Raw genomic sequence first — 11,619 nt, forward strand, 5'->3', positions numbered from 1 at the left:
AACTCACCTTTCTCAAGTTGTACAGTAATGTCACATGTGTATGAAGGTGGATCAAACAAGCTAATCTTTAATGTCAAAGTAGAGAGGAGCCTAGTAGGCCTATTTATTTTCATTCATTACACAATATGAATAAGCTATGCAGACAGTTGTAAAGAAAGAACATCTTTTTCTTCGGTTCTCTACTTGTTATAGTTACACAGTATTAGGGGTGTGGGCTGTATTAAAAGTATCCACTGTTCCTCTGTATGTACACATAAACAACAAGGCAGGGAAATATAAAAGGAATTTATTTTATTGTTTGGGTACATTATTGTTCAGTGTACATGCTCACATCTGAAACAAACTTTACGTGCTTGATAACTCTCCCACCCCGCAGACATCTACACGCCAATACCGATTTATATTCATAGCGGCAAGTGCTATGTAGCTCCACATAGGGGACACAGGAAGTGACATATAGCACCTTCATGCGGCGTCGGAACCGCGTAGCAAATTCACAGCCGCACCGGCAGAGCTCCAGAATGTGCAACTCGGCCAGCTCACACCCGGACGCGCTACAAGTGCGAGGGCCCGCCCAACGCTGCTTGCAGCTTTAATTAAATCTAGAATTAACATTATCATTGTTGGTGCTGCCATAAATGTTCAATTATCATTGTCATCAACACTGTTACTGGTACTATTCAATACTAATATGCTAGTATTTAGTAAATAAAATAATCATGTATCACATGATTAATTGGACAGGCATTTTCTGATCAATAGCTTCATTTATATAATTCCACATTCAGTTATTATGCATTTATAGCACCTCCTAGTGGTCAATTTGAACAAGACTTGCAGCGTATGTGTAAGGTGATTATGTAGACATGTCCCGGAAGTTTTGTGTTGATTGGATGAACATTTTGTCATTTGTAGCCCGATTTGCTTTATATAACCTGTAGTTTGTTTGCATTTATAGCGCCCGCTAATGTTCAATTTGAATGAAACTTTCCGGGCTTGTTTTAGTTACTTACGAGGACATATCCTGGGAGATTTGTGATGATTGGAGAATGAATATGTGATTTATAGTGTAATTTGTGTAATGCTAAGCACCTTTCTCGTGCTTGTAGCGCACCTTAGGGACGTATGTACATCAAACTGTCCAGGTATATACGGGGCACCTATCTGAACATATCCTGTGAGTTTTGTGTTTTGATCGGCCCTATGGTTGCTGATTGGTGGTCATTTATGTCCAGAGCCACGCCCCTTACAAAGTTCATTGGTCCATATCTTGAAAAGGAATTGAGATATCAACCTTCTTCATAACTTTTAATAGGCTTGATCCAATTATGATTCACTGAAAATTTGGTGTCAATTGGAGCTACGGTCTAGGAGATGTCAAAAATGTGTTTTTCAAAAAATTCAAAAAGTCAGAAATTTTATAGGCGGGCCTTAATGGTCCTTGAGGCTTTTTTGTAGAGCACATTGAGCTGCACCTGTGTGAGAAATTTCATGTCAATTGGACTTACAGCATGAGGGGCGTGGCCTTTCAAAGCTTTTTTTTTTTTCATTTTTAAGCCTTATTTATAGCACCACCATGTAGCCAATTGGGCTCATATTACCATGGAAGCACATGCACACCATTTCCAGTTATTCCCCCAAGTTTCATGTTTCTAGCCCATTCCAGCTCATGGGAATTTAAGCTGGCGCGGCAGACAACAAATAACTAGAATGGGCATTCACTAAAGTAAATGTGTGTGAGAGTTACCAATGCTGCTGCAAAGTACTGCTCCATCAGCAATTTAAAATCCTTTAGCGCTACCTACAGGTAAAAGAATCAAATGCAGCAGACTAATTCAGTTAAATATTAAGCAGCAATCAGCGTTGGATGGGCCCTCGCACGTGAAGCGTGTCAGATAGTGTTGCTCTGAATTGTCACGCACTTTGGACGCTGCACAAAATATTTAAAAGTCACTTTCTGTTTCCTCTGTGGTGCAAAGGAAGCACCCAGTAACAATACGTTACATCCCAGTTCATCATGTGTGAAACATATTGAGAAAATTTCTTTTAAGGGCATACTTCCTGTTGCCAGTAGGTGGCGCTATGACTATAACTGAAATTTGGAATGCAGATTTGTTGGGGGCAACACCATTATCAATCACATAAAGTTTGGTACAGATGTTAGCATGTACACTTAAGTTGTTAACAACCTGTTTCGTGGCGAATCATTGATATGTCACTCCATGCCACAGGCTGCCCCGGTCGACCAAAACCCATTTGTACAATGTGTAATCATTGATGGGATAAGACTGTACAGCAAAAATTTGAAATCGCATGGACTCTAGGAGTTCATTAAAGTGTGGAATGTGTAAATGACCAAGTGTGACAATTAAATCCAAAAGGGCCGACGGTTGTTGACGTGCCTGCCATGTGTGAGTTTTCATGAAAACAGTATTTCCCCAGGTCAGTATTGAAGTTAACACACTGTGATTCTAACCATCAATCTTAGGATATGCAGGACAATGCCTTACCCCCTGGATTATTAAGACATAGTGGTTAAGGTGTGTTATTAACCTTTTACTTTCATTGTGTTTGGTCACATGTTGTAACATGTTATGCTTCAAAGCACCAATAGAGGGCAATCTATGATCACAAATGCGTGGCACAGCACTGTTTTGATTATGCTTATACTGTATTTTCTGTGACGTCTAGTCCAGTGTTGCAAAATAACATGAAGACACGTGACTAATCTTATGAAAAATGTATTCTATGTATACAATTACTACATTTAGAAAGACTAAAAACATACACATAAAAACAACTACTGCAAGTCGGTGGGAACTGAACTCCACACGGGTGTTAGAAGTTAAAAGCAATTATCACTGGTGCTGGAGGTGGGATTCGAACCTGGGTCTGAATGAAAAGAGTTGCTTGGGGAACTAGCTTATCAAGTAAGCTATAGATGGATATATCTGAAGAAGCCACAATTCGATTATTTGTTGATTCAGGTGTTTCAATTTAGGTGTTTCAAGTTAAAACCAATTATCAGTGCTGCAGGATTCGAAGCCAGGACTGGAACAGGTGCTGATCCAGAGCCTGACGCCTAATCAAGCCAACAGTGTTAATGAAACAATTTGATCATTTGTTGATACAAAAATGCCATTAAAAAAGCTTTTCTGCTCTCATTTTGGTATTTTTAGTTAAAGCTTGAGTAGCTGAGCATAAAAATTCACACTCCAAAGAGGAAGGAAGATATAGCAAAGTTAAAGAATTGGTTACAGGGTGAGAACAGGGTGCAGTTATAACAGGGAGTGAATGAGAGACGACTGAGAGTTTCCTATCAATTAAGGTTCAGAGTTAAAAAAATAAACCTCCACTGAGTAAGATTTTGCCATTTTGAGGGAGAAAAGGCATGTGGCTACATTGTGTTGCCTTTTTTGTGCTTACGGAGATAAATATATGCGACTGGCAGCAGTTTACAAAGAAATTCTGGTCTGCCAAATGCATCTCTCTCCACTCTAAGTGATCACATGATAAAGTCTGCTAAAAGCTGTAAAACCCTTCACATTAGGACACAGCTCCTAAACTAAACATTTCTTTAGCAAACACCAAATACACCATTGAAAGATCAACATCTCTTCTGCAACTTACAGCTCAAATGGAGTCTGTAGCTGCACATATGCCGGAGCACTAAGCTCTTAGAGGGTGCTTCTCAAGTCTCTTATTTGTCGTTTCCTCGCTCCTCGAACCGCACTTGAACCGGAAGTTGTTCCACTCCGCCATCTTGCAGGTCATCCCAAAGCTCTTATTTGCACTCCGAGGAGTGAGGATCGAGGAGTGATCTCTGAGGAGCTATGAGGGAGGATACACCAGTGCATCCTTCGCGGAAGTCTTTTAATGACCGACACGCCCCCTTATTGGGTAGCCGGTATATTGATTGGACAGGACAGATAACATTAAACTCAAGTGTATTGCTGCAAAGTCTTATATTTGAGTTGTTGCATGATTCACTGTCTTGTTAAAAATCGTTGTTCATAGTAGGTCTGAACAACAAAAGCCCCATACACAACTTTATTTATTTATTAGAAAGAGTTTTCTTTGTTTTATTTCTCCCATCAACTTTTATAATGGAGACAATTAATGTCAGCGAGAGTCGGAGAGTTTGTCAGCAAGAAACATAATTTATCGTCATTATTATTCAGTCACATGTGAGGCTAGTCATTCCTGTGTTTAGTCCAAATAGAATAAAACATAGTAAACACTTAAGGAGTCGGACAAGTCACTAAACTGCTCCAAAGTATCTAATGAAGAATGCAAAGCATCTGATGAAAGCAGTCGGTGGCTCTGCGAGTAAAAACGTCGGATTGATATGATGGACAGCTGATCTAGCCGTCATCAGAAATGGACGTCGCTTTAGTGACCCTTCGGAGGAAAGGAGGTCTCATGTCTCTACAAACATATTTCCTTGTTCCTTCTCTCCTGGCTTGGTTTCCTTGCGTCTCTCCATGCATCCCCGGTGGGCGGGAAAAGACACAAGTGAGGGAAACGTGGATGCAAATAAGAGACTTGAGAAGCACCCAAAGTTGATTAGGTTGGAAGAAAGTTGAGCCTCTGCTCCCATTGAAACCCATTCATTTTAAAATGCATAAAAATATTAATATAAAATCAACCATTACAGATATCAGCAACCCAGCACACATCTCATGAACAAGATGTACAATTTGAAGTTCAAAGGAAGTTTCTAGGACAAACCCTGCAGGAGAAGATAGATGACGAAGAAATGTTGAAATAAAGAATAATAAAGAGCGAGGATAACTAAAGAGTGAGAGCCAAAGATTTCCCACTAATAAAGAGTGAAGACAACTAAGGTTGTTTTAATTTAGCTCTGCATCATTTATTGTTTTTCTTGTTTTTCTTTTCTTCTTTTCTCTATCATCCCCCTTTTTTATTGCCTTAATTCAAAGCATTTACTCTCCCCATTTCCCGATTCAGTTTCCCCCACACCACTCCCCATTTATTTATTTATTGTACTTTCTACCTCCTGAACATACACACTCACATACAAATTACCATTCAACACATTTAATATTCAACATGTCAAATCCTTTCCAGTTGTGTTTTGTCTTTGTTTGTTTTTTTTTTTTGTGTATTTTCACTACATACTGTTGTGTCTGTTATGTATTTCACCTGTTATGTGTCACATCACTAAATTAAAAAATGGTTTTGTGCTCAAGTTAGATAAGGTTAGCTTAGATAACTGTTGTCATATGTCTTTCCATATTACTTGAGCCGCTAACACGATCGATATTACTATCCTGTGTACCAATACAAAGTACCAGTACAAAATGTGGGCCGATTTGTTTTTACTAGCCTATAGTGATGCAAGGCAGGGGCAGCCAGCTATGTTAGCATGTATCCGCCACTATTATTGTTGTTTTTCCAATACTCTTGTACACAGCTACTTCACCGTTTTTGTTGCTGTAACATACATGACCCATGTAATGTACAATAATGCAACATAATGGTGCAGGACAACACCACAGTGGACCCATTCACTACAGTAATGTTACTTACTGTGGTCTTACTCTTCTAGACGGTTCTAGGGGGTCCCCAGCAAAAAGGGGAATCAGTTATTTTCACTATTATTCAATCCATTAGTAACACAATGAGAGAATCTATGACTATTTTGGTCATGAGTTTCATATCTTTTTCTGTAATAAATTATCTAAAAACCCAATGTCCTATTAGATGCTCGATCCTGGGACAAAATCTTATCAAATTGGGGTTTGTGGTCAAATTTTTGTCAGTTAAGGGGTCCTTGGCGTGAAAAAGATTGAGAACCACTGGTCTAACTGTTATGAAGTGATCTCCTTTTCCCCTCTCTGGTGAAAGAAACAAATAGTTACTGAAAAGCCATGCAACGAGCATGGATTACTTTAACCTCAAGCTGATAAAAATATTACTGTAATGCTGCAGTGGAAATTTACCTGAGTTTCCAGCATGTTGTGTGTCGGATTTTTCTTGCTCATGAGTTTGAGCATGCAACACCTGCAATCTAAAAACTACACTGCTAGTTGCCACTGTAAACTACATTTAGCCCCTTTAAATCTTTAGAAAAGTTAAATTTGATTTGAGTCCAATTTTGCAACAGCACTTTTTGGCCCAAACAGCTGATCAACAGCGTTATACAGTATGCAACTGAGCTGTGCTTGTGTGTTTGAATGCGGAAGTTCTACAGTTGAGAAAATGTAGTTCCAAAGGAAAACACTGTTCTGATAGCAAGGTAAAAGCACTGAAAATATAGTGTAAACTTAACTGATGATTTTTTTAAGTGATCTATTTCTTAGATCATCAGCTTTATTCACACTGTATTGTGATTTGATCTCAATATGCAAATTAGGTAGGCATGTCTGACATACTTGTCAATAAACAAATAGAGTGCATCTGAAGTCATTAAACGTGATGTGGGATAATATCAAGAGACCATAGGTGACGTGTAAGGTGGAGGTCAGACAGAGACAGCTGAAGGTATCTATCTGTAGGCTACTTTTGTACTACAAAAAATAGATACTGTAAGACTCTAATCAGAGCCAGTATATCCAGAACATATCAGATCACATGTTAATACTAAGCAGAGATATGGTCTTAATCTCAAAAAGCTTGCTCTACCCTGGTCAGGAATATAAGCAAGTATCAACATCTTTATAAGCATTAAAATTATTCCTTGTGAGAGCATACCTCTTCTTTTGTCTTTTTAGACAGCACCCTCAGCCAGTCACCAATCATGTTCAGCACTGCAGCAAAATAGGCCAGACCACCCAGGATCCAGAACCATACTAGTGGTCTGTACCACTTCCGGTACTCAATCCTCCGGTCTCCCCCTGTTTAGAAAACGAGACATGTGGTGAAGGTGTTGCTACAAATGAAGAAATGTACATTAATTTGCTGCAGCCAACATGCATCTCCACCTGACATTTCAAGGAATGAAATTCAGACAATGAGATATTTGCAGAAGAGTTTATTGTGTTTAAGTTTGTGTTAATGAGGTATATTTCTTTCTCTCTGATATTTCATATTTCACCATTTTAATTCTACTTCATTCTCCACCTTTAGTGTTTGTTCACTAATTTAATCTGCTTCCTTTCCCTCCAGTTCTCTCTTCCCCACACTCACACAACTAGACCTAAATGCACAGTGGAGTGCCACGCCTCTTTCTGGCTGTCTGCCTGTATTTGTCTACTCAGTTGACTTACTACATCAGCAATATGTTTTATAAAGTCGCCAAAAAGATACAGAACTCGTCTTCTGGATTTTTCCACCTGCGAGTCCATTTATAGCAGTAGCTGCGCTGCATGTAGTGGAGGCTTGTTAACAAATCCCTATCAAACGAAAACAATGTTGTAGCTAATGAATGACAAGATCTTGTGTTTGCTGTTCATTGTCGTTTGCTTGGTCCGTGCTTGTAAAAATTCAACATTATGGATAACAACTTTCTCTCTGTGTTTCTCTGCAAAATGGTAAAATGGGTTGCCAAATATGGGCCGCCTACACATTATAAGTATGGGAAACACTGTTTGAACACTTGATGACCATATTATTTCTAATAATATTAATGATTCTTGGAGAATGATTCCTAATAATAGTAATTGGTGACCCCCTAAAAATACTGTTGGTTATTTGAACTTGGACACTGCAAGGTATCTAAAACACTATGTGCTGAATCTATGTTGGAGGTCCTTTAAGGATGAGTTGTAACCTTTTTGTCAGGTGACTTAGTCAGGCTACATTTTCCATTTGTACAGAATAAATTAAGCTTTATGTTAGTTCAGGCAGGCATACTCAGCCAACAGTCACACTTGTGTCAGTTGTTTGGCATTAGTGCGTTTAAAATCCTCTATAATGGTATTTAGAATTTTATATCAGGTTATATATGCTCACTGGCCCCTTTATTAGGTACACCTTGCTAGTACTGGGTTGGACCCCCTTTTGCCTTCAGAACTGCCTTAAATCTTCATGCCATAGGTGTTGGAAACAATTCAAAAAGAATTTGGTCCACATTGACATGCTAGCATCACGCAATTGCTGCAGATTTGTCAGCTGCACATCCATGATGCGAATTTCCTGTTCCACCACATCCCAAAGGTGCTCTAATCTAGATTGAGACCTGGTGACTGTGGAGGCCATTGGAGTAAGTTCAAATTTATTTATATAGGTTCAGAATACACAACGAATATACACAACAAAAACTGTTTGAAAGCCAATGAATAGAGGTGGGTCTTTAGCAAGGATATGAAAGTGTCAGCATTCCAAGCAATTCTTATTTCAACAGATAAAGTATTCCAAAGATTAAGAGCAGCTACTGAAAAGGCTCGGTCACCTTATTTTTTAACTTGGATCTGAGCACATTGAGGTGCATCTGATTGGATGAGCACAGTGTTTTGACGGGAGTGTGTACATGCAAAGGTTCTGATAATGAAGGTGCGAAGCCATTTAAAATTTTAAAAACAAGCAATAAAATCTTAAAACAATCCTAAAGTGGACAGGAAGCCAGTGGAGAGAGGACTGGAGTAATGTGCTTACGCTTTTTAGTTCCTTCGAGCTGCTGCATTCTGGATTAACTGTAACTGATGGAGAGATGGCTGATCCACTCCAACATACAAAGAATTACAGTGGTCTAGTCGAGACATTATAAATGCATGGATTACTTTTTCAAAGTCTTTGCACGGCAGGTAGGGCTTGACTTTAACCAACAGCCTCAGCTGACTTTTACAACAGAACTAATCTGTTTTTCAAATTTAAAAGCACTGTCGAAGATCACACCTAGATTCTTGGTAAATGAACGACTATATTTTCCTACCAAAAGTACCAATAGCATCTACCCAAGCACTTCCCCATGTCGACCGAACACAACAACCTCAGTCTTACTTTCATTAAGTCAGAGAATGTTCTGATTCAACCATATTTTAAGATCTCTCAGGCAGTTAAGCAAGGACTGAATTGAGGCTTATCATTGGATTTTACAGGCAAATAGATTTGTATATCATCTGGAAATCAATGAAAGGAGATATTGTGTTTCTTGAAAATGGACCCCAAAGGCAGCATGTACAGTGGAAAAAGCATGGGGGCCAATATGGACCCTTGGGGGACCCCACAAGAAAGAGGGGCAGCAGATGAAGAAAATTCACAAAGGTAAACAGAAACTCCTATCTGCCAGATATGATTTGAACCATTTGAGTGCTGTGCATCTAATGCTGACACACTCTTCGAGTCAGGATTAAAGAATGGAGTGGTTAACCATATCAAAGGCAGCAGTCAAATCTAAAAGCACTAAAACAGCAGAGTTTCCAGAATCAGCTAAACAGCTAAATGAAGATCACTGAAAACTCTTAAAAGGGCAATTTCAACAGAGACCGTCTGGCGGGCTGCCATCTTAGCCGTTAAGTTTCGTTTCTGTCATCAGATTGAAGTAGCGGAGAAGAGTTTGCTTTGGCGGAGGCGGTCTTTATCGGCCTCTGCTGGCAACCCATAGGAGCTACGCAGACATGCAAGATATCATTTCGTCTTTTCAATACGAAGAGAAAGAGCCCACTTGCAGCCCTGTAGGATGTTCTGTTCTCAAGCTGTGGCCTGTAAAGCGTGGGAGTGCATTTGGTCAAAGGAATATTGATTGTTTTTATCAATATTTCAATGTTTTGGAAGCTTTGTTATTTGGAATGTGGTTGTATGGAGAGAAATAATGTTCTGAAGATAAATCCCATTAAAACTGAACATTTAAACAGTAAATATGGCCAAAACATGGAAATTCGCCTGGTATATTTTTGAAAGATTGTGTAATAACTGTTGTACATCAGTTCTTTTCATCAAATTTACAGTTAGAGTTGTATTCCAGGTGTATTAGAAGATATTCAGGTGCATTATAATCTACCTTATGATGGTTCTGATGGTTTATTGCATTAAAATATAGCTTTTTTTCCCAGGCAAGGATGAAAATTTTATTTTTAATCTCCATGTAGTCTGTAATGGTAAAATAAATATGTTAATGTAAAATGGATTTATATTCCTTAGCTTCTGACCTTTCATTATTTTAGCCGTTTTTCCTGGAAATAGGTGCCAGGGACCATGTGGTTAAATCCAGACGCGGTTGCACAACTGGAACAGACCCTGAGAGATGTATTAACTAAGGATACAATGCTTAGGGTTAACAATAGAGTTAAAGCATTGAAATGAACCTCAGGCCTCTGCCTGTTACTGGCTACTACATGGGATTAAATTTAGTTTTAGCATATTTTACTGCTCTCTGGTATTTACATAATGTGTCCCCCAATATTTCAAATGAGACTTGAAGTTTGTCCTTTTTCCCCTTTCTCTCAGCTATTCTATAGGCACGTCTGAGACAGTGTATAGTGAACTCATGCAAATTGTAGCCTCACTTTCCTGTTCTTAGCTGAAAGGAGTGATTAATAATATGTACGAAACAAAACAGGTCAGGCATTTCCATTCATGAAAATTTGACTATGAATGACAACCTCTCACCTGCTACATAGTCACCTATTCCAACTGTTGTCAGAGTGATGACGACAAAATATGTTGATTCCAGAGCTGTCCAGCCCTCAATGTGTTTGAAGATCACAGCTGGGATGGTGACGAACAATATGCAGCCAGCCAGGATGAAGAGGAGTGTGGAAGCCACACGGATTTTAGTCTGACTTATCTGGTTGTGTTTATTCTGTGAGAGAAAAACACACACACACACAAAGTATTAGTGTTGTAGGCAATGATACCTGTCTTGTTTTCAGTAGGGTTCTGACTGTTTGAACTCCTTAGGGGCAACTCTCTGAGAAGAGACTTCCTCCATAACCCTTACCTTACCCCTACCAAAGGCTGCCTACATGAAGGTCCTCATTGAAGAGTACATAGAAACAAGGCATTTCCTCTTCCCATTTAAAAAGCTTAGACCCAAACATCATTACCTTTTACATTATGCAGATCTCACATTACAGTTTGGACCATTAATTCGCACATGGACAATGAGATTTGAAAGCAAGCACAGCTATTTTAAGAGGTGTATTTAGGCAAGTAAGAACTTCAGAAACAACACAAAACCCCTCTCAGAGAGACATCAGTTGCTGGCAGGACCACCAAAGTAAAGTCATGTCTGACTGTACAAGGTTTTACCCGGAGTTGTATGATAGTCAGATTAAGGGTGCATTGAAAGCATTCAATGTCACATCATCAAATGCGGTAGTGACAGACAGAATTACTGTACGAGGCACATGCTATGTAAATGACATGCTTGTCATTTTGAGCTGTAATACTGGAGAGTTAATTCTCGGGCTGATTTCATGCATTGTGGTGAAACAACAAAAGACTGTGTTTCTGTGCAGAGAAAAGCAAGTTTTGATCCAGGTCATGGTGTTTTTGAAGTAGAGAGTGAGGGTGGTATTTTTATTTGCAAAAGACTTGATGAACTTCTTGATTACATCCAACTCAGACACTACAGCAGAGGTGGCAGACTGCTGGTTGCTCTTAAACACAGTCCACCATGGAGTCTGTAAGGGAGAAGATCAGAAGACTGCATATTTTTAACTGCAGCAGACTTCAATCTATCATCAATACAGCACACTAATATCTTTAATTTAA

General features: G+C 39.1%; 1 protein-coding gene across 1 annotated transcript in view; it reads right to left on the minus strand.

Annotated features, from left to right (window-relative positions):
- LOC123978176 (potassium channel subfamily K member 10-like) overlaps positions 1-10,907 on the minus strand; it is a 27,307-nt gene extending 16,400 nt beyond the window's left edge. Inside the window, exons 1-3 of the mRNA XM_046061335.1 lie at positions 10,869-10,907; positions 10,513-10,705; positions 6,718-6,860 (exon numbers count right to left, since the gene is read on the minus strand). Coding sequence (XP_045917291.1) covers positions 6,718-6,860; positions 10,513-10,705; positions 10,869-10,907 — 375 coding nt within the window. The remainder of the gene's footprint in view (positions 1-6,717; positions 6,861-10,512; positions 10,706-10,868) is intronic.
- Positions 10,908-11,619: the final 712 nt, after the last annotated feature.

The sequence above is a fragment of the Micropterus dolomieu genome, linkage group LG10 (assembly GCF_021292245.1).
Source record: "Micropterus dolomieu isolate WLL.071019.BEF.003 ecotype Adirondacks linkage group LG10, ASM2129224v1, whole genome shotgun sequence".
NCBI lineage: Eukaryota > Metazoa > Chordata > Actinopteri > Centrarchiformes > Centrarchidae > Micropterus > Micropterus dolomieu.